This window comes from Protomyctophum parallelum (assembly GCF_964188405.1).
Source record: "Protomyctophum parallelum genome assembly, chromosome: 22".
Lineage (NCBI taxonomy): Eukaryota > Metazoa > Chordata > Actinopteri > Myctophiformes > Myctophidae > Protomyctophum > Protomyctophum parallelum.
Window position 1 is genome coordinate 10,041,663 of NC_139714.1, and position 24,478 is coordinate 10,066,140.

Below are 24,478 nucleotides of genomic sequence, written 5' to 3' on the forward strand. Positions count from 1 at the left end.
ATATTACTCTGATGTAGACCTAGTGGGTGCCACAGTAAACTATGATGTAGTGGCAGCCAAGTCTATCAACGTTTTACGAATACTCGAGCTTACTGGGTTGCAACAAACTGTAATTTGTATATAGGCTAATTGATTATTCCATCTGATTAATTAATTAAACAGACCTTTTGAAATAGCATAATATTTAATTTGATGATATAAAACAAGGCATTTTGGTGAAGGTGGCAAGGTGTAAATAGCACATTATAGACATTTCTGCACTTGCTTTTGATCATTTCCCACTGAGAGTTTCATCAGTTATTTAATTAATTGGTATGTACCTTTTATTATGTAGCCCAGTATGTTTTGCATGGATTGTATTATTCCTCAAACTTTGCAGAACAAAGCAAGAACAACATTATTGTACAATTATGGGTTGGCTTCTACAGTGATGCTGTAGATCTGGATCTGAAATTAAATATACTGTATGTTTGTTAAAGATATAGCCAATGGAATTCAGAGCAGCGTAATTTAGGTTGGGGTCCAAAATCTTGGGGAAAAAAGTTTTTTTTTTTTTTTTTTTTTTTTTAATGGCATTCCCGTACCAACTGTGTTGTATAGCCTAGTGATATGGCACATTATCTATATTTAATAATAATGCAAGAGAGAGATTTTCTAATTTCCCAAATCAAGCCTTAGACATGTTTTGAGATGGTGTAACAGAGGTGTAACACAACTGAATGTCCTGTCATATCATCTTGAAATTCTTCAATATTTCTTGTTTGAATGCGATATGTAATCTAGGGAACTATGGGCCAGCATGGAAGGAATTGGCTTCAATATTGAAATGTATAACAAATCATGCAGGTATAGACATATATTCAGAGAAAAATAATATTTTGGTCGATTATGTGGCATAATAAAGATGCAAAATATCACTAGGTCAAGTTCAAACAACCCTGGTGATATTGTTTTTAACCAGATACTGAGCAATCTTAAAAGGGCTCGTACTCTGGATAAGAAGAAAAGAAACAACATAGCACCTTCTAGATTTTTAACAGTAGGCCTAGTGAATGGGAAAGAATAATAAAATATACCTAAACCAGACGTGCAGTTGCCAAAAAAGAAAATTACCACACAACAGTGTGATATGAGTCTGTCTTATTAGCCAGGCTAATATTAGTGTTGTTGTTTTTTTGCTGTTGTTTTAATTGTAATGTTTTTTGTAATTAAAAATGTGACATTTGAGGAGAGGATTTCTGATGTCTGCCTGGAAGTATTTTGCTCTGTATGAATACAAAAGATATATCAGTGAGCACACTCATGTCCTCCTCACTATTTGAATAGTGAATAATAATGATTGAAAGTGGTCTGAGAACCACTGCTCTCTAGTCTAAACAGTTTGAAGCATGTTTGTAAAAATGTGCTTTGACGTTCATGCAGTACCACTTATGAACCAGTAGGTGTCCTACCTGACCATTGTATTTTTTGATTGATTGATTGAAATATTTATTAACAGTTTGCAGAATTACAATACATTTCAAGCACAAACTCAATACAAAGACTGTTAACTGTGAGTGGACGACCCAATTAAGCATTACACTTGTTTACAACAGGGTCCACCATGTACAATTCATCAAAACATTTAGAGACATACAAATAGACACTTCTATATAGTTAAAGAACAGAACAGGAATTCATCATAAAGGAAGCAAAAAAGGGAAAAGAAAATTTTACAGTGAGGGGAAAAAAGGGGGGGGGATTCAGATTTTACGGGCCAGTTTCGAATTGCAGCCGTCCGTAGGTGCCCTTTGAGAGCGTTTTTGAAGGAGTCAAGGGATTCACATGTCTTAATGACTGTTGGTAGGGCGTTCCAGATTATGGTGGCATAGGAGCGAAAATAATTTAGTCCCTTGTTTGTGCCGAATCTGGGTTGTACATGGTTTGTTGCACTCCCTCTGGTGTTGTGGGTGTGGACTTCGTTTACATTAAGGAAGTATTTAAACAGGTACATGGGTATCTTGGTGGGTGGTGTATCGAATCTTGTGGACCAGACCCATTGCAAGATGCTGTACTCTGTCGTCGACCCTAAAGCCATCCCAGCCTGTCAAAGTGGGCAGGCGTGAGGTGGGTTCGGGGGGTGAGGCCAAGTAGGAGCCTGACCAGTTTGTTTTGGGTTTACCGGATTAGATTGTATTGTAGGCTACTACAGCACAGGGGGCAACGGTGGTCTTTTTGAGTGGTGCAACCACTCCTACAAGCAGCAATGTCCGTGTACCTGTTTATCTGTATGTGTACCTGTATGTATAAGTGAGCACGAGTATGTGACTTATTTATACCAGTAGGGGGCACCAGAAACAGAGAGAGGGTTATTGCTGTGCCTGCTAATGAGAGAGAGAGAGAGAGAGAGAGAGAGAGAGAGAGAGAGAGAGAGAGAGAGAGAGAGAGAGAGAGAGAGGGAGGGAGGGAGAGGGGGGGGGGAGAGAGAGAGAGAGAGAGAGAGAGAGAGAGAGAGAGAGGGGGGGGGAATTGCACCACTCAGTTCACACGGGTGTGATTTTTTATTTAAAACATGCAGGGTGGGGCACACACACACACACACACACACACACACACACACACACACACACACACACACACACACACACACACACACACACACACACACACACACACACACACACACACACACACACACACCATAGAGAAATTCAAATCTATTTCTTCAAGTTCGACAAGGTGAAAACAGGATAATCACTTGGGATTGGAGTGGACGAATGAGGCATTGTACAGTTAGATGTTTTGCCTTTGTTTTCTTATATTATTTGACAATTTGTTTTTGGTATGAAAAAGGTCTTAAAAGTTCTTAACTAAATGATTTATTTAAGAATTGTCTCTTCTTCACTGTCGTCTGAGGACCCCCCCCCCCCCCCAAACAATAATAATAAAAATCAATCAATCAAATAAATACAATAATAATAATAATAATAATAATAATAATAATAATAATAATAATAATAATAATAATGTGAGGACTGGGGGTCCCTCCGATAAAGGAGGGAGGTCCCGACCATAGGTCCCGACCCGCAGGTTGAGAACCGCTGGACTACAACACCCATCTGTAACACTGGGACCATACGCGCCGACTCAGTGAGTTGAGTAGTCGGCCCCCCTTCTCTCCTAATGTAAGATGGTGGTTTCTGGTAGAACTAGGTAGCCAGCACCCACATAAGCTCAAAGAAAAAGCTGCAGCCTGCAGGTGTTTCCTTGAAACCAAGCTGTATTTGATCCGTATCTATAACAGGTGTCATAATTAGTTTAGATAGATAACGACATATCCCCCCCCCCCCACCGCCCATTGGGTGCCATTATCCCGGAGAGGAATTCCCAGCAAGATAGGCAGGGTGAGTATCTCACTAAACTATCAACATTTTAGCCTATGTTATCTTTTTTGTACACAGATGTATATATTTTAAAAAGCAAGACAAACGAGCAAATGCTTGTGATTTCAAACACATCCTTTGGATATTTACGAAGCGATCTTCCAGTAGTTAACACACCCAGGTCATGTGTGGGAAGGAAGTGACCGTTCATTTGGGTGTCGGCGTCGGGTCTCTGAGTAAACACAGTCCCAGGCTTCGCCGGGGAGGAAGGCAGGCCGCGCGTAACTGCTGTCAGTGGTGTAAAGTAACTAAGTACATAATACTCAAGCTCTCAGAGAGTGTTAAGTACAAGTTTGGGGTATATAATATAATGTTTTACTAGGATTTCCAAATTTCAGTACCTGTACTCCACTCCATTGCAGAGGCAAATATACTTTTACTCCACTATTGTTTTAAAACGTAGTTATTAACTTTGTAGATTTTGATTATTACTACAAACCCAACCATTGACCACTTATCCCTATTAAACTGGGACCACGCTTCTGTATAATGACTATACTTTCTACTTCTGGTACTTTTAAGTACATTTTCATACCAATACTTTTGTATTTTTACTCAAGTACATTTTTAATTGGGTAAATAATGTGAGTACTTTGGAGATCCTATCTGTGTAACATGACCGTGGCCGTACGGTGGCAGGTGCTGGTGCAGTCTGTCATATAGTTTCACTTCGTAGTTTCGTATGTGTTTAAATTTCATGACGATCGAGGCTACAGTACTAAAGTATACGGGCTAGCTCGCCGGGCTAACGCTAGCAAACAGTGAAACACCAATACAAGCAGACGAGGTCACACTGAAATTCGTGACGCAACGAAAACGGTGACTTCGATCGATCGCTGCATTCGCTATTCAAATTATTTGGGTTGGAGTTCTATAGGTTGAGGCCAGGGATGAGGGAGGGTGAAATTATTCATGCATTGCCTTTGGACTTTATATGTAGAAATTCTACATATAAATTCTACAGTAGAATTGTATGTAATGTGATGGCGTACACCTAAAACTGTTCTGTCAGTTTATGTCAATGTGTTGGTAAATTCAGGATGACATGCAGCATGAATGAAGTTCCATTTCTTATTGTTTTCCCGTGAGTTATGAAAGCAAAATGGTACGTGCGGTATAATACATAACGTCGGTTAAACGAATAGCGAATCCCGGCGTCACACATTTGTATTTGTCACCAATGTCTGTGCAACGCTCTCAACCCAGCTTCACTAGTTGACCAGCCGCCAGCTGCAGAAGCATCCACCCGCGTCACCCAAGGCACCTGACATTGACTTGCGATTAAGTAATGTGTTCCTTGTTGTATAGCATTTAGATGGCAATTGCAATTAAATTAGGTTTTTTTTTTCTATCAAAGATACTTGACAAGTTGACAGTACAATTTATTTTTCCTTCTGTTTTTGTTTCCCCTCATAGATTTTTATTTGTTTGCTGCTGAACACACATTTTTACTTTGGTCAAAAACATGGTTGTTGTGAAGTTTCAACTCCTGGTTTTGTCAAAGAAATGAACCCAATTCCCACAGTTCAGTGCCAAAAGCTTTTCATTGTTTTCAAATCTGCCAGTCTCTTTAGTTTTGCAATCTCTGCAGTCTTGACACATTCTTATCGTTCTAGTTGGTAACTGGCTTTGAATCTCAACAATGTATGAGAAGAACGTGCCAAAGGTTGTCACAGCAGTTTGTGAGGGTGCACAATTGTATTGTGGCATAGATAACTTATTCTTCCTTGGGCAAATGTGTATTGATAGTGAGTGATACCTGATACTATTCCCATAGGATATGTTTCAAGCTGCTCTATGACGTGGCGTTAAACAACATCGTTTGTGGCTCTGCCTTACACTAAAGACGCATAACGCGTATGTGTGTGTGTGTGTGTGTCGGGAGAGCCACCAGGTGTTGGGTCTGACTCAGATTTTTTTTTACAGCTTTGTTAAGTTTGTTTACATGTTACACCTGTTTTGAATTTTTTTGTTCCTCTATTTTTTAGAGACATTTTGCCGAATTATGTCTTATTCTGTCATGGAGTTCTTTTGCGTCGTCCTCACTAAAGTGTGTGTGAGGCTGAATTAATTCAGTTCTATTTGAGTGCCTAGCGTCTTCCACTTACTGTCAGTGTCTCTGGCTCACGCACAGCAATGCATTATCAATGTTTGTTTTTCACTTACTGACTTGTGACATTGTCACACAGCTCTTGTACTTTATGATGGCGTTACAGGGATTCAAGAGGGATCCTCTGGAAGCATAGCCCATTTGCAGTACATTTCTGTTTAGAGCACAATTGTACATGGCAAATTTCTGCACGGGCAGCGCGTATAATTAGCATCTCATCTCGTTTCTTTCTGTCTTTCCTAGTGTTGCCTTAATCCTGCTTAGTTGTCCAGGAAATTCTCTGCCAAGGAACAAGACCTTGTTTGCTTACAACTTTTATTAGCCTGTGACTGTGTACACACAGTTCAGTAGGGAAATTGTATCACAGGACAAGCAACAATATACTGATAGGTTAAACTCAGAATGTGTTGATTCAGGCTTGACCCAACACTGATATTTGTATTAGTGAATAGAATAATTTATGAAGTATGACTCTATTGTATGTTGTTTTGTGTGGGGACTGCGGATTGTAAACTAGCATTTTGCTAAATCCGGTGTATTTACATTGCATTCATATTTAATTCCCATTAATATGCAATGTCCCATCCAAATAAACAAATAAAGTAAAGCGAGTAGCACTTTTTTGCAGGGGACACCCAGCTTGGCTTTTCTCGCAATAGAGATTATTGCTGTGTGGTGTTGCTCGCTAACAAGCCTCTGTTGATCAAAGAAGGGTTGAACAGAATGTGAAATGAAAGTGTGGGGCAAAGAATGCTTTTCGCTGCAGACTAGAGAGGTGTTTCAGGCCCAGACAGTAAGCCTTTGATATTGTATGTTGTCATTGTCACTGCAGGCTTTTGTTCTGTCGGTGTACATACTGTAGGCTACCTGTGTCACAGAATAAGGCTGCTGGCTTGCTTAGTCGGGTGAAGCTGAGAGTCCATGGATGAGTAGGCAGTCAACGCCTGGCTGTGTGCCGTGACGCAGGGGGGAGAGCTGTTTGCTGTCCTCACTTCACCTATCTGAGCTGAATAACCAAGCAGGGATGGGAATCTGGAAGGCTGTCTGTCAGCTCGCAACGGGAAAGAGGTTGCCTCAGTCTCTACAGCATCCCTGATTTGGATAACTGGTCCAGAACTGGATCTAAAATGATGTATCTATCTACTAGGGCTGTTACGATGATCAGGACATTTTAGTGTAGATGAATACATAATTCTGCATTTGCATTGGACATAATCTGCTAAGCTATTTGTGCTAATAATGCAGATGACATGGCATTCGAGCAGGATGAAGATTGTAGGATTATTATATTAGGATTTACAAAGCACTACTACTTAGTACTACTGTGGCCTGGTCATGACATTCAAACATTTTCAGAAATGGCTAAAATACCTGATTTGCAAGCTCACAATGTGTCGTGACTCGTGTGCGGCACATTTCTTAATTTTATTTGCCCTAAGTATGTTGAAAGTGCTTAAGAGCACGGACAATGACATTTCGGTTCATTTCATTGAGCAGTTTTTCTACAGATGAATGGAAACGTTAATGCAAAAATAATTATGATTAACTGAATAATTGACCAGGGGATTATGTAATAATTGTGACAGGCCTAGTGCCACATTGTATATTCTAATTGAGAGGCCGTCGCTCACTGTCCTCTGTCCATGTACTTTGTACATCAATTGTATGTCCATCTTCCTCTTACGCCCGATGGGTGCATTGGAGCTTCGGCCTTAGGCCTGTGTGTGGTTGGTTGTGTACTGTGACTAACAGACTGGGTTTCCAGAAGGTGTCATACCAGGTTCCTCCTTGAGCTACGCTTCATGTTTCCATATTTGTTTTAGTGGAAATACAAAAAAATGTCAAGGGCTCTCTTAGACGATGCCAATCTTGGACGTTTGAAGTAATTTCTATGGCTGCAACAGTTAATCGATATCCGTCCTGATTAATATTATATTAATTTAAACGTAATCAGTATACACCGGTAATAATCACTTATAATCGATATTTGCACCTCAAGTTGATTCTGATAATCAGTTGGCGTGATCAGCCAATCAGCAATTAAAATATGGGATGAACTTTCGTTAATGTGCATAGAACTGTAGAGATCTGCAATATAGGTACTTATTCAGAGGGTCTGCTTTATGGAAATTCATTTGAGAGGACAGTGAATGACTGCACTAAACAAACTAACTCATCTTATCTGGATCTCTGCTGCACTTCCTTATAGACATCGACTGTAGATTGTATTACTACTTGTGACTTCCTCTCCTCAGTCCTCACCCAGGGATTGAGTTGATTACAGTTTGTGGCCCCTCTATACCGTATCTTGACAAAAGCCTATTCCTCACCATGTCGGCTCAAAGTTCAGTGGTCTTTATTGCCTTGTGTTTGGGCCATGTTTTCATCATACGTTGACTCATGCGTTTGCTTGCTTATGCCTTTTTTTTTTCAAGCACTCGAGTCGTGCTGCACATGGTTTAGGCAACGGCAAGGATATTAATATGGAGCTGATATTGGATCAGTTGTTGAGGCAGATTTCTCCAAAGCGATTACACATTTACTTAGCAGTGTGCTGTGGTCCGCTGCAAAATACATCACTATATTTATATTAATACAATGTCCCATATCTCCAGAAGCTGCATATCTTTTGTAAGTATTATTTTGGTCTTGTCTGTTTACTCTGTTACCAGCTAATCTCCGGCACCGTTAATGGTATGATAACCCGGTCGATGCCAAATTTTGCACACATTCCCTGGATGCCAACGATGAACCTCTGCCCCAAATTTTCCAGAATGGCCTGTTATAGCGCCACCAGGAGGCTTTTGTAAAACTTTTGTAAAACACTTTTTTTGATATTACTTCTCCAGATTCTGTCCAAAAAACCCGCAAATCCTGGCCTGGTGGAGACCTGTGTCCCGAGGGGCACTTTATGTAGTTATAGGTGAAGTCTCCCCCCCCACCCCCCCGCCCGTTGTTATTACGTTGCGGCTGCTTGTGAGCAGATCTACAAGCTGAAGTTTAAGGCATAACTAAACTAACTAATAGGATGTTTAATTCCTGCCATCTTGGGAATCCCATGCTTTTGGTCAAAGAAGCCCAGCAGCTAGCATTGTCACGCTGTAACGTCGGCCCTGCTAAATATGCTGTTGCTAATTTCACTCAATGCAGCACTTGGCTCCCCCAGTGCAGCTTCACTGCGTCGTGTCCCCGCATGAGCCCAGCAGGATGGACTGGGTGACCATACATGTCGAGCAGGCAGTAGCGGGGAAGGGCTGAAGACCCTTCCACTTTCCGCCTGGACTTCCTTTATAAGAGACGCAACTCTGGGCTCGCTCCACCCCTCCTTTCCCAAGTTCAGGACAGGGCTGTGATATTTTTAGCCTTCTCCCCTCCTCTCGATCCCTCCCCTCTCCACTGGTTTCTCTTCCTGACATGTCCCTCTGGTGAATCTCTGGATCCACAATCCCACATCGATAATCGCAGTCAGAAAAGGTTAATTTGCAAAGTGCAATAAAGGCATACGTCGGGAAGTTGGCTGCACACGCATCAACACACAACCCCCAACACTTTGGAGTGGACACAACTCATGCCGTGTAAAGTATGGTAGCTCTGATGCAGACTGCATCATTATTCTGTACCAGAATCAGAACCATACAATACACTCTGCCCGATATGTCAGGGCCCCTGACCCATATATCCTATTTATTCGGGTGCGGCATTTGACCTATCTGTAGTTTGGAACACCACGGCACTCACAGCTCTTATGTCCATGAGCTTTCGTAGTGGTATGTAAACATAGGTTCATAACTTGTATACGTGTTAGTTTGTGGGAGGAAACTAGCTAGTAGTATGTTGATTAAAAAATATGATCAATATTGTGATATGAGACTACTGTAGGTATTGTACCGTTGTTATGGCATAAGTGTCTTTTCCTGGTTTTTATAATTTAAACCTTATTTTATACATTTAGAAATTGTCAAATAGCAAATAACCAATCTACAAGCTCAACATTAATATATATTTGATTTGGTTCATATCGCCCAACCCTTCTTCCATTTACAGGACATTCCTTCAAACCAACAAGACAATACTTTCTTGAAACAAAACTGTGAGCATTGTGCATCTTAAAGGCGTAGTGAAATGAAAAATACGGGGGAGGGGCTGATAGTGTGATGACACTATATTACTGTTTATTTCATTGACCTGTTTGACTGTCAAGGGTTCAGCCTCCAGGAAGAAACCCTAAATACAAAGTTAATACACCATTGCACATAAAAACGACTCCAGGGTGTCTAATGAAGTACCGTCACCTCATACACATGAAAAACTGGGAAAATACAAAAATTGTGCCACTCCCTCTTTAAGTTTTTAACACACACACACACACACACACACACACACACACACACACACACACACACACACACACACCCCTCTCACTCATGTCTGTCTGTTGTTAGCTTTAGCAGTCAACATTAGCATCAGAGTGTAGCTTCAAGCTTTCACAACTAACTGCTATCGTTGTCAAACAAAACTGACGGAGCTTTTGTTTTTGACCAATGCCCACTTCAAAGAGCATCTGATCTGACACGTGGAGCAATAATTAATAATGACCATCACAACGGCTGCTCTGCAGCTCTGACGCTGAAGTGCTCGCCCAGTGAGAGAGAGAGAGGAGGGGCTATCGTAGAGAAATGCATGCATGTCTCTCTTCACTGGGCGTTGTTATAAATTGATGCCGTTAAAATTAATTTACTTTGACAGCCTGAAAGAGAACTTTATTTTGACTTTGTGCGACCAGGTGGTCTCGCCAAAGAAAATTGTAGTGAACAAAGACCTTTTTGGTCCGACTTGGTCGGATTTTGACTTTTCTTTTTTTCACCCAATGCCAATAAAATCATCTGGGTCGCGCATATTTAATAGTCTGTCGGCAACCGGAAACCAAACAATTTTTTTGTTAGGCCTTAGCAGTTAAACATGTGTATTGGATTGAAGCATCACTTTTAATAAGCTCTTTAGCTGAGCCTTCTTACTCAGCTGTGGTCTGATTTCACAATACTTTTATATGATGATTCTTCCCCTATGGGTATATGCTGATTATATTAACCCATTCTGACCTGAGATCAGATTCATACGAGGTTTCCGCCGGACACACACTGGTCTGATGAACCCATTCTGACCTGAGATCAGATTCTAAAAATGTCAGTCGTTCTTCGATTTTCTTTCAAAAATAGCAGACCTACAAGCTCGTATCGCGCCACTCGGTGGCGCGATATGAGCTTGTAGATCTGCTATTTTTCAATAGCTAAAGCACGACATGATGCCGACACCAAAATGGGTGCCCGGTCAGAATGGGTTAAGACTGGCTGGTGAGTTAGTATTCCAGCCCTGGGATCCATCTTGTTTAGTTTTTCTTCTATCATTTCAGTTGTGCGGGCAGTCTTTAGTAGGACTTTTAAACACATTTCCAGGCCGAAGGCATGGGGAGACTATGATTCGCAGCACCCATCCGTCCTTCCGCGTGTCCGTCTGTGTACAGATCATCTTCGGCACTGTTGGCTTGCCCGCAGCAAAACTGCACACACTACTCCCAGATGCCAGAGCAGAAGCTCTGCCCCAAATGTTTGACATGGACCTGTTGTTTGTAGCGCCACCGGTAGGCAGATTATTGCAAAACATTATTTTTTTTACAGTACTCCTATAGCTTTTGTCCAAACATCACGCAAATCGGTACACACTCAGTATCTATAGTCATGAAACGAAACAAGTTTTTCAGATCTTTATATTCTACCATGGTTGGCTGAGATGGACATCTAAAGTTTGCAGGTGTGTCCAATTGCTTTTCACGTACATTTCCACTAGGTTGAACAAATGCCACCCTTTTAACATTGCCCTATTTGCTATTAACTGATACAAAATAATGCACGCCCAGTCGCCCACAACAAATGTAAATGTCCCTGACCTGTTGGAGACCTGTGCTCAGAGGAGTACTTTTTCTAATTTGAACGTGTAGGCAGGTGCGGGAAGTCTGAACGCCTACCGAGTGGCAAAAACTACTTTCTGGCCTTGACGGCCCATACGTTCAAACGGAGAAGTCCTATCTGATTGCATTAAACGACAATAAACTCACTTTGCCACTCGATTTGCCACTCAAAATAGCAGATCTACAAGCTCATATCGCGCCACCGAGTGGCGCGATACGAGCTTGTAGGTCTGCTATTTTTTGAAAAATCGAAGAACGACTGACATTTTTAGAATCTGATCTCAGGTCAGAATGGGTTCATCAGACCAGTGTGTGTCCACTGTCCGGCGGAAACCTCGTATGAATCTGATCTCAGGTCAGAATGGGTTAAGTTGTGACTACATTGGGTCCATTGGAAATAATACGGGTTTCTTATTTCTTTCCATTTCCTGAAAAGTTAACATTTCTTTGGACGTGCATACAGCGTCTCAATATGCTCCAGTCCACCTTGCTGACTCGGCAGGCATTAACAGTTTGCCCCTGTGCTCTGGCCTTGCTCTGTTTGGTTTTTTAGCCCATTACGTTGCGCTTCACAGGTACATAGAGCCAGGGGCACAGCGGTCAATTCTAATCTCACCCCCAATCCTTTAACACTTAACCCAGTACACCTGTTCCTCCATCCACGACGCTCTTGAGACAGGAGTTTGGATCCGGACAGGAGGACACCCCAATACTGAAAACGCAGCATTCCCCTGCAGTAGTAACGACAAAAGCCCAAAACTTTCTATATCCTATATTTTTCTATATACTATATCCATACCATATAGTTAAAGTGGGATAGTCTGTTATACTGTATACCCAGGGTATATTCTAGACAGTTAGTTAGTGTTAATTAATCTAGATTATGATCCAGGTTCTTGTGTTTTTCCATAAATCTCTATTTTTGCATTTTATAATTAATGTTAGACCGGGGGGACTGTATCTCTCCTGTCCAAATGATAATACCGCCTTGTGTTTTTCATTCTCGCATGAATAATGTACTGGATTTAGTATAAGTAATGCCTCTAGGTCGGAAACCTTGTGTTTTTCATGAATAAAGTAACTGGGGTAAATACTTTATTGGATTTAGGTTTAAGTAACATAGTCCAGATTACACCCCCCCCCCCGGGCTGTTGTTTTCATAAAATTTCTTAATACTAAAAGTAAACATTATTTTCACAATTTAGTGGTTTCTGTCACTGCAGGAAACGAGCCTTTTGGGCCACTGTGGCTTGGCGGGTTCTGGAAACGATCAGCCTCTTTCACAATTAACAAGATTCAAATTTCATTTGACAAGAGAAAACGAAGCCTGCTGATTGGTTCTTACATGGAAATGCAGTCGGCGATGTGTAGAGAACCTGATTGGCTATATCCAACTGCCGTGCACAGGTGGCTGGTATAGTGGCTTCATAGTGATTGCAAAACGGAGAAGAAAGGCCATGGACGAGGTCTAATTGTTTACCTAAATGCATACCAAAGTCCAAAAGCACACAATTTGTATTTTGGGAATTATTTTAAAGTAGAAATGAGGCTGGGGCGGGAACCCCTTTTGGTGCTATTGAAAAATAGCAGATCTACAAGCTCATAGCGCGCCACCGAGTGGCACGTTACGAGCTTGTAGGTCTGCTATTTTTGAAAAGTCGAAGAACGACTGACATAGAAACATAGCTTTTTCAGAAAACTGTCAGGATGTAGAAGACATTTTTAGAATCTGATCTCGGGTCAAAATGGGTTAAGTGATTAAAAACAGGGGAAGGCGATGCTTAATGTGACATCACGACGCTACGATATCTACAGTAGTCCGTATCACAAAATCAACGTGTATATATCGCTCGGCCCTAGTCTAAAATAACCTTTTGAAAATGATTTGGCATCTTACAGTATATGCATGGATTGTGTCCTCCCGGAGCTCAGATGTCACATTCTGCCCATCACACGCTCATGCATGGAGACAGGATGTTAATTAGAGTTTTTCATTTGTATGGAAATCTGCTCCATTCTTCTCTTGTCGTTCGCCGTATGTTATCATGTTGCCTGTGAAACGTGTTGAATTTCTGTGTCTAAAAAGGCACCATACAAGATAAAGGCTGACCTTAGTTGACTGTCTCTCTCTCTCTCTCTCCTTCTCTCAGCCCCCCCCCCCCCCAGTCCCCTCGTCATCAATCTGTCCTATTAGAAGCCGACACCCTGCTCTCGCCAACCCCACCCAGGTAAGGGCTGTCACAATTATTACATCATCTAAATCGTCTGATTGCAATTGTTTGAGCTGATCCAAAATTATTCTACATAATGGTTAAGAATCCTTTCATTTCTTTCAATGAACAGACTGATGTCTGTTCATTTCATCCAACTGTTTTATTTCCATGTTGTTCACGCTTAACCCCCAAAATAGCAGCTCTACATTGCATTGTAATGTGCTGTGAGCTTGTAGATCTGCTTTTTTTTTTTTTTTTGAAATTATACAATTCATTATATATGGCCTGTTTTGACCATAATTATGTTGATTATTTCTACGTATATTTCAGTAATGGGCTTCGTATATCTAATTGTTATATCTGCTCTGTACAATATTTTAATTTACAAAGCCTAAAAGGCAAACGGAAATTAAATGTGTATTCATGCTCCAACGTCCAAATATGCCCAAAACACGATAAAATCATTAGGTGCCGTTATTTTAACAGTCAACTAAAAATGTCACGTGACACCACCCCCCACACACGTCCACTGGCTCTGCTCTCTTTCAGAGGACACCGCCCCGGCCCCGCCCTGCCCTGCCCTCGCCAACGTCCCCCGCCTCAGGCTCTGCTGCAAGTGGTCGCGTCGCGTCCTAGGATGTCCCGAAGCCCCGAGGAGGTCAGGGAGGACCCCATGGAGGAGTGCCCGCTGTGCATGGAGCCCCTGGAGATAGACGACGTCAACTTCTTCCCCTGCACCTGCGGCTACCAGATCTGCCGCTTCTGCTGGCACCGCATCCGCACGGACGAGAACGGCCTCTGTCCCGCCTGCAGGAAGGTAACCGTGTCTCTTAACCCATTCTGACCTGAGATCAGATTCATAACGAGGTTTCCACCGGACACACACTGGTCTGATTAACCCATTCTGACCTGAGATCAGATTAAAAAAATGTCAGTCGTTCTTCGATTTTTCAAAAAATAGCAGACCTACAAGCTCGTATCGCGCCACTCGGTGGCGCGATATGAGCTTGTAGATCTGCTATTTTTCAATAGCTAAAGCACAACATGGGTTCCCGTTCAGAATGGGTTAACTAACTAAGCTGCTTTTTCCTTGGAGCCCTTCTTATATCTGGCACGAGCTGAAATCCCCTTCCCTCTGTGGCACATTATGAGCTTGCCTCGTAGATCAACTATTCATTTGTTTTATAAAATGTAATCTGCTTGGTTGTTTTTAACCCGGTGTTCCTCGAATTGAGGGGATCCCAGGGGTTACTTGGCAAACTGGGGAGTGGTTTGATTTCACTGGGGCGCTAGCCCCTCCTATGTCCAGCTTTTGAGGGTTTATAGTGTAAACGCAAACATTGTCTTAACGCAGACATTGAAGGGAAGCAGACCAAGTACAGAGTAAATGGTCGAGTTCACGAATTGACGTTTCCTCACTGGCAGGTGAGTCCGTGGGATAGAACAGCAGTGACGGCACAGAAATGTGTGTGTGTGGTAGTGCTGTCGCCTCACAGCTAGAAGGTCCTGGGTTCGATTCCCGCTCGGGGCGCTGTGGGTGCTGGCGGTGTGTTTCCTCCTCCACGTCATCAGTGCCCATACCCGAAGGTGGGGTTGGCGAAAGGGCCTTTCTGTGTGGAATTTGCATGTTCTCCCCGTGTCCCCTAGGGTAGGTACCCTCACAAAAACATGCAGTAATCCTGGTCTCTAAACTGCCTCCCCCTGGCCAGCCGGGGCGCCTGATGGAGGGGAAAGGAACTGGTTGGAATAACGTGCTCCTTCCACGCGCTACGTCCAACCAGGGAAACTCCCCCTGTCAGGTGTAAAGGAGCAACTTGGACACTCAGGCATGAAGGAAGCATGAGTTAAGTCCGTTGCTCTCCGTTGCACGCACGCACAGAAACTGTATACGCACGCACGCACGCACACACGCACGCACACACACAAGCACCCCACACCCCCCTCCCCTCCCGTGTCGGACTATTGTCCCGTCTAACTATTGTCCCGTCTAACAGCGTCGGACTATTGTCCCGTCTAACCTAAGGGGTGTCTAACCTAAGGGGTACCTGTCTAACGTACGGTTAGACAGGTTATTGCCGCAACTTCTGTCTGTCTAATGTAGTGTCGAACTGTTGGAGTAAAAAGACGGTATTTCAGACAATAGTCTGAAACTGTCGGACCATTGTCGCGTTGGCTAAAAGGGTGTCGGAAAAAAGACCTGTACCCGTGAAAAATGGGTTACAAAATTGTGGGATAAAAATATATTAAAAAAAAAAGAAATGTGTGTGTGTGTGGGGAGGAATTCATTGGCATAATTTGGGAGAAAAGGGGGTTACTCTAAATTTAAAGACAAGAAGGGGGAAAAATATGTTATATTAGAAAGGATCCGGAGCTTGTTAGGTGGCTCCCTGATTTATTTTTCCCATTTTTTTTTGTACATGAACTGAACCTTCCTGATATATCTGACTTACTGTCCAGTCATTTCTAGAACAATGTATGGGGTTTTAAAAGGGGTGCAGTACTTAGTTTAGACAGTTTTTGGTTTAGACTAGTCATTGTCTAACCAATGACTAGTCTAAACTAAGTATGCACCCCTTTAAAAGTGGTCAAGTACAGTGCTAAAGTAAACTGTACCTGTATTCCTCAGCCCTACCCGGAGGACCCTGCGGTGTACAAGCCGCTCACACAGGAGGAGCTGCAGAGGATCAAGACCGAAAAGAGGCAGAAGCAGAGCGAGAAGAAGCAGAAGATAACGGAGAACCGCAAGCACCTGGGCAGCGTGCGCGTCGTCCAGAGGAACCTGGTGTTTGTGGTGGGGCTGTCGCAGAGGCTGGCCGATCCAGAGGTGAGGGGATTTCTCACACAGACTCACACAGAGACAGACAGACAGACAGACATGCTGTATCAATCAAATAGGCCAGTTAAAACGCAGTCAAATGTTTTCTTAGATTTCACATCTGTTTTCTGATTTGCAAAAGAGCCTGCCCTGTGGATTTCTGCCTCTATACAGACTTACATGTTCGGTACTTTTGCGTAACACTCTTATATGACGAGGTAGGGCAAATGTCGAGAAATATGGACATTGCCATTGGACATGTAAGGTTCCTGCCGGACAGCAGTGATATGTTTTGGACTTGGTGTAAGTTTTGGCCCCTGGTGGGAGAAATGCAGTGACCCGTTTGGCCGAACAAAGGCCACACAGAGGCAGTCAATGTATCCGGTCCGAGTCCTCAGTCAGTGAGCAGAATGTCAAAAAGCAGTTTCCTGCCAATCCCAGCTCAGGATCACTGAATCTCTCCACACAGCTCCTCCAAATAAACTCCTCCGGCGGCTGCTACTGTTCGAGGCCCTGAAACTTTTGAAGCTACATTACTATTGAATAAAATGTTACTGTTAATTACAATTTTATTATGAACCACTTGAACCCGGCCTTGCATCCCTGTTCTGGAGATGGCATTCCTCCGAGCTCACAACACAGCTGCGTTGTGAGCTCATAGAACAGCTGATCTATGAGCTCACAACACAGCTGCGTTGTGAGCTCATAGATCAGCTGTTTTCGGTGAAAGTATTGTGTCCAGCTAAAACGAGGCCTAATGTAGAGGAAGAACCCTTTCCTGCTTGGGAATGTGGACAACTAAGTATAGGGTTTAAGTGGTTAAATACAGTTTCTCTTGAAAAGACCCACTTCAGCAACCTGCCCCATTATTTTTGAATTGGATGACTAATTGTTTGTCTAATCCTAGTGATTGTCTGTGTAGTTCTGTCATCTTCTAGTTTGTTACCTGTTCCTATTAGCGGCAACAAATTCCCCCCGTTTGTTTGATATTGTGGTGTTGGTTTGCTTTGAGCACTGTTCGTGTTCATCTCTTAGTGCAGTTGGCAGCACTCTTTGAATTCTCGAGCAATATCTTTCATTATGCCGTGCCCCCCTGCACTGTTGTGAAGAGAGAACGCTATGATGACTCATCAGCATAATTATTCTACCTGTTAAGATAATATACACGGCTCAAAATAACAGCAAAGTGAGAATGTAGAATGCCATGCTTGCATGCTACAATGCATGGCATAGTTATAATCGGTCTAGATAATTAGTGGTTCTCAAAGTTCTCAGGGTTCCTTGAGGGGGTTCCAAACTACCGGTCTGTAACTTTTGAGTGTGTGCAAATGAGAACAAATGGACGATTATGGGTCATTTTGGTTCCATTTGTGCGCACTCGTCCTTGAAATGTAAAGGTGTGTGAACTGTGAACCACTGCTCTAGATTAGAACTTATGGAATGGGACATTCGGGTGTCATATACTCATAGATGTTTTGTTTTTTTTCAAAAATGGCAGATGTACAAGCAGCAGACCATGCCTGTGAGCTTGTACATATGCTATTTAACCCATTCTATACGGGAACCCGTTTTGGTGTTAGCATTATGTTATGCTTTAGCTATTTAAAAATAGCAGATCTACAAGCTCATATCGCGCCACCGAGTGGCGCGATACGAGCTTGTAGGTCTGCTATTTTTGAAAAATCGAAGAACGACTGACATTTTTAGAATCTGATCTCAGGTCAGAATGGGTTAATCAGACCAGTGTGTGTCCAGTGGAAAACTCATATGAATCTGATCTCAGGTCAGAATGGGTTAACACCCCCAGGACCCTACTTTGAGAACCATTTGTGCTAATAAATAAAGTGACATTAAAGACAACCTGTCTTTGATGTGCCCTTCAGGTACTAAAGAGGCCAGACTATTTCGGGAAGTTTGGGAAGATCCACAAAGTGGTAATTAACAACAGCACGTCATACGCCGGCTCACAGGTGAGACTCTGAAACGCCATTTTGCCTTCTCGATGTTTTTATATGTCATATCTGAATTGACCCTTTTTAACCCATTCTGACCGGGCACCCATTTTGGTGTCAGCATCATGTTATGCTTTAGCTATTTAAAAATAGCAGATCTACAAGCTCATATCGCGCCACCGAGTGGCGCGATACGAGCTTGTAGGTCTGCTATTTTTGAAAAATCGAAGAGCGACTGACATTTTTTAAATCTGATCTCAGGTCAGAATGGGTTCATCAGACCAGTGTGTGTCCGGCGGAAACCTCGTATGAATCTGATCTCAGGTCAGAATGGGTTAAATGGTTTTTTTTATCCTCCTCCTAGGGGCCTAGTGCCAGTGCGTATGTGACGTACCTTCGGAACGATGATGCACTCAAAGCTATCGGGTTGGTCAACAATGTAGTAGTAGATGGAAGAACACTTAAGGTAAGCCGTGTGTGGGTGTGTCTTTGACATGGGCGTTCCAAAGCTTTGGAGACCATTTTGATGGATCACTTATCTACTTTTCCGTTGTTTGTTCGGCAGGCTTCTTTAGGAACGACAAAATACTGCAGTTACTTTTTAAAGAGCATGCAGTGTCCCAAGCCAGACTGCATGTATCTACACGAGCTCGGGGATGAAGCTGCTAGTTTTACAAAAGAGGACATGCAGGTAAGGCTATATATCTGTCCCCACAGAGCTGTGGCGAGGGGGATATGGGGCGAGGGATGGGGGACGGGACTTGTCTGCTTATTAACCGAGAGGTTTGCCGTCCACCTGCAGGCGAACAAGCACCAAGAGTATGAGCATAAACTATTACAAGAACATAACCCGCAGCAGTACCTACTGATGTCGGCGACAGGAGGGGACAAACCAAAGGGCAAATCCAACTCTTTACAAAGGTTAGTCTCTTGTTACGTTCCGTTCTGATCTCATGGAATTATATATTTATCATTTTGTGTTTCGTTTAATGCCTTAACCTTTAACAATGCCTGATGTGTACTAGGCTGCGTGTGCCGAAAATAGGCTCTTCTATTTTCAGAGCACGATGCCTCTTCTCCCCAAGTTTTTTTTCCGTCAGTGCAAAAAGGTAGTCGACGAACATTTTTTTGTCATAGTTTTAGCCTATGAAATGAACACTGATTGATAGGACGTACATATGGTCTGATGTCAGTCGGCGGTGGTGGACAGTGTTCAACCCCAGTACTCAAAGTATAGATACTCCTGGTCAAGGGAAAGTTGCTCAATTCAATTTGTACTCTTAATTAAAGTACTGGAGCAATTGCCCCATGATGTAATGTAAACGCACTCATTCAGATTCAGCAAGAAGGCTAATTTCCAATCCGTGGTGACCAAACTGACCGTCGGTGTGATTTGCGAACTACCTCGCTCTCTCCTCCTACAGATCCAACAGCACTAACAAAGAGGCGTGGCCGTCGTTACAGCCCCCGGGCAAGGTGGCCAATGGGCTGTCGTCAGAGCACAGGAGGAGTCCGCCCACAGACGGCAGCTCAGACTCGGATCACATGACGCCTGACGGGCCCGACTCTGAGCTGGGTCCTAGAGTAGCCATGTCCCCCTTCTCAACAAACTGTGACCCCGCCAGGTAACCCCTGACAATGATTAGAATTGTTTATTTATCACTTACAAGATAATTAAACAATGTATATACAGTACACTGAGTCAGTGAATGTGAAGGAGAACGCATGAAATCACTCCAGGGGCTTGAGAAGTGGCATTCTCTGGGAATATTTGTACATTCATAGGATACATTTACACCAATGTTTAATTTACATATCTATTACAAAATATGTATGGTTAATTTAACTAAATTAATTTAAAATAAATGGCTAAATCGCAATAAGAGTCAAAGGTACAAAACCGATTAAATCAATTAGTTCAATTAACTGTTGCACCAGAATTACATTTGAAACTGCATCCTGAAAGAATATATATTTTCTACAAACACTGAGCTGAATCCCTTTCACCGCTTTATGCTCTTGGTAAAGACTTAAATGGTGGATCATGAGTTTGCCGTGCTTACCAAACATGGACTTGCAATATTGTCAAATGTTATGGGGTTAAAATGTCATGTTTCTCTCCCTGTGTTCTTCCATTTAAACATGTAAATTATGGTCCTTGGTATAATCAAAGTCTACTTGTTTATGATTCTTATACAGCCGTTTCCTTGAATTTGCTTTACGTGTTCCCTCAAAAGTATTCACATTTTCCAAAAATAAATCAACATTTGTTTTAAAATTGGCAAATAGCCAATCTACAGATCAGCTATTTTCAAACAGATTTTGATGATTTATATATATATATATAAATAAAAGTTACAGTATTGTGAGACCTGTTTCCCTTTGTTCCTTTTCAGCCCGAGTGATAAACTGCCAGACATCATCAGTATAGGCAACGGTGAAACCTCACATCTGGTAAGAACTCTTGAGAAAGTGACTCGATTTTCAGTTAGACAAAGCCCCCCCGTCACTCTTTCGTACTTGGATATATGTAGTAGAACAGCAGGAACCAATCAAAATCACAGTTTGGGACTTGGTCACGTCAAAGTTTCGTTTTCCGAGATTCTTTTGTATATATATATTTGTTTTAATCCCTGTTCTCTCCCCTCTCTCTCTCTCCTCCAGCTCCTGTGCAGTGACTCCCCATCGCCCCCCCCTGGCCTCACCAAGCCCTCCTTGGTGGTTCCCATCAGCGTGGCAGGCCTTACAGCCCGCTCCCCCTTCGAGGGCGCGGCCGCAGAGTCCCAGTCGCTGTTCTCGGACAACAGCAGCTTCAGGCACCCCAACCCCATTCCCAGTGGCCTGTCCGGCTTCCCCAGCAGCTGCTCCCCCCCACAGAACAACTCCTCTGACTGGCCCACCACTCCAGAACCACAGAGCCTCTTCACCTCAGGTGAGACCTTTCTACTAGAACAGTGCAGGCTCTCGGACCCTTTTGGCCCAGGTCACCTCTTAAATAACCGTTTCAATTAATGACATTATTACTCTATAGCTGGGGCATGCAACCTTTTTGAAACAAAGTGCCGTGTTTGTATTTTATAAATGGACAGTGTGCCATGTCAATTGTCAACGTTAATTTTAATGGCGCCACATAGAACATATTTAGATTGTCCACAAATATAACCTTTTCCCCTTCCTTTGTCTCACATTGTTATGATCAGAGTCGGAGCAATAACTCGACTCTCTTCCCAGTCAAAGTTCAGAGTTTTAATGAATGTAGAATTATGTGCAGGATGTAATTTACATACAAATGTGAGGGACTCTCTCACACTATGTTGTCCAAACAGTGCGTTGGGAGTCGGGACCCATTTGTGGCTGACGGACCAACGTTTATGGGTCATAACTCAAGTAAAAATCCCATTTACTTTTCCTACATGGAAAGCGGTTTTAAGAAATTAAACAAACGATGAAACAAACAAATGTAAGGCATTCCATGAATTATGCTATGAAAATAATGTAAATCTTTCCCCCAAAAGATGCAGTATGTCACGAGGAAAACTGTAGATACTATCCGTTTCTTTAGGACATTACAGACTTTGTAAACTTGTAGATCTGCTATTAACCCATTCTGAACGGGCACCCATTTTGGTGTCGGCATCATGTTATGCTTTAGCTATTGAAAAATAGCAGATCTACAAGCTCATATCGCGCCACCGAGTGGCGCGATATGAGCTTGTAGGTCTGCTATTTTTTGAAAAATCGAAGAGCGACTGACATTTTTAGAATCTGATCTCAGGTCAGAATGGGTTAATCAGACCAGTGTGTGTCCAGTGGAAACCTCCGTATGAATCTGATCTCAGGTCAGAATGGGTTAAGAGATTTGGTACAGATTGAAAAAAGAACGCAAATCAGGTCTGTTAAACTGAAATGATATTAATAAAACTATGGTGGAAACGGTTTGTTTTTTACTATGACTAAATATATTGACTAATTGTTTAACATCAACAAATAAAAAGTAGATAAAAATGTTAGGTACACGTCGATAAGAGATCCAGTAGAACTAAGGCCACCATCAGAATAGAAAGCGCCATTGCGTTCTAGAACAGGGGCTTTCAACTGATTATGAACCAGGGACCACCACGCTGACTAATAATAAACCTGGGGACCACCACCCTGACTAAGAATCAACCACTGTTGAGTTGGGTGAGGGGATATTAAAATTAATATAAATTAAATCAAGCCCTTAACAGTCAGTAATTTAACTGGCATATGCTAGTCGTCCGGAGCTATTCCTTTCCCATGGTTGCCCATTGTTCTCTTAACCTTGCATATTAAACTCATCATAGATAGCAGACACATGCGATTGCATGATTATATGGGCACATTTGACATTTCCTAATAGACTCAACCAGTCAATCCGGTTCACTTTCCCTTGAAATTCAAGGGAATTCTGTGGAAGTTCTTGACATCCGACTTCCCAGTAACTGACATTGATGTCATCATACATCACCAGGTCACTTAATGAACTAGTTCGTTTCCCCAACTAGTGGTCGATAAAAAACATACTAAATGCATGGCCAGGGACCACATGCAATACCTTCACGGACCACCAGTGGTCCACGGACCACCTGTTGAAAACCCATGTTCTAGAACATTTGATTCTGCGTTTACACAGAGACGCAACAGTGACTGAAAACGCTGTAGTGTGTATTCCAGGTGGCTAGGTGGCGGTGATGCGCTTCTATATAGATCAGTCGGCTGAACGGTGCCAGTCATTTTATGCTCGACTGCATGTGGGTGTCCGAAAATAGCCGATCTGCAATCGCTTTGTGAGCTTGTAGATCAGCTATATTCGCCACACAGCAACATGTAAATCAGGCTTCACGACACCATCGAGGCCTGCCAAAATATATAATTTTCCGACTAAATCGACTGTAGATTTAGTTGATCTTTTAGTTCTTTTAGTTGAACATTTGGTCAACTAAAACTAGACTAAAACGAAAGCATTTCAAATGAATAAAACACTCTTTTGTATTAAAAAAGATTAGGAAATGAATGAACACTGGCTGAATCTCCTTTCTCTCTCTGCAGACTCCATCCCGGTGTCGTCCTCCACCGACTGGCAGGCGGCGTTCGGCTTCGGCTCGTCCACGCAGCAGCAGGCGCAGGACGACGACCTGGGCTTCGACCCGTTCGACGTCACCCGCAAGGCGCTGGCCGACCTCATCGAGAAGGAGCTCTCCGTGCAGGACCCCTTCCCCTCCTCTCCCTTTGCGTCGTCCGGCCACAACCACAACCACCACCACCACTACCACCACCTCAACAACAGCCACGCCCCTCCTCGTCCCTCGCTGCCCGTCAAAGGCACACTCGGACCCCCCGCGGGCCTCCTGCCCCCGAACCCCTTCCCGCCGCACCCCATCCATCACCCCCACCACCACGGCTTCTCCCAGCATCCCCAGCAGCTCCCCCACCAGCACCACCGATCCACCGTCTACACTTCCTTCGGCTTCCCGGGGCTCCCGTCGTCGTCCTCCTCCTCCTCCTCAGCCAACTCCTCCTCCTCTGCCACACGTCCGCCCTGGATGGGGGACGGCAGTAACTTTGTGCATTTGAACCACACGGCGGGGCTCGCCTCGCACAGCAGCTTTATGGACTTCAGTCTGCTGCCGGGCCACCACAGTACTGGGTTAGGAGGCATCCACATCACAGGTAAGAGTGCACACACCGTGGATCCCCAGGTATTCTCTCCTCTCTATGGCTGGTTTAGGGAAACTTTTGCAAAATAATATATGTTAATGACGTCTATAAGATTTAGAACACTTTCCCTGGGGGTCTTTATGTGTGTAATATGTGGTTTTGGATATTTTAGATTATAGCAGTGAGCCCAGTGTCTCTGATGTCATGGACACTGGGCTCACTTACTTCCTGGACTACATGTTGTGTCAGTAAAGGCTCATACATAGTCTGGATTTACGGTGGTTAGGTGACCACCGAACTACAACATGACGTCTCGAGCCGC

At 43.1% G+C, this 24,478-nt stretch overlaps 1 protein-coding gene across 2 annotated transcripts in view; it reads left to right on the forward strand.

Moving 5' to 3' along the window:
- Positions 1–3,186: 3,186 nt before the first annotated feature.
- Positions 3,187–24,478, forward strand: part of LOC310853382 (CCR4-NOT transcription complex subunit 4-like) — a 44,993-nt gene continuing 23,701 nt past the window's right edge. For both annotated transcript variants that reach the window (XM_083757701.1, XM_083757702.1), the window contains exons 1-12: positions 3,187–3,383; positions 13,648–13,734; positions 14,262–14,527; positions 16,337–16,534; positions 18,409–18,495; positions 18,842–18,943; positions 19,043–19,168; positions 19,280–19,398; positions 19,902–20,102; positions 20,874–20,931; positions 21,142–21,409; positions 23,548–24,168. In XM_083757701.1, the coding sequence (XP_083613827.1) occupies positions 14,348–14,527; positions 16,337–16,534; positions 18,409–18,495; positions 18,842–18,943; positions 19,043–19,168; positions 19,280–19,398; positions 19,902–20,102; positions 20,874–20,931; positions 21,142–21,409; positions 23,548–24,168 (1,960 nt within the window). In that variant the 5' untranslated portion in view covers positions 3,187–3,383; positions 13,648–13,734; positions 14,262–14,347. The remainder of the gene's footprint in view (positions 3,384–13,647; positions 13,735–14,261; positions 14,528–16,336; positions 16,535–18,408; positions 18,496–18,841; positions 18,944–19,042; positions 19,169–19,279; positions 19,399–19,901; positions 20,103–20,873; positions 20,932–21,141; positions 21,410–23,547; positions 24,169–24,478) is intronic.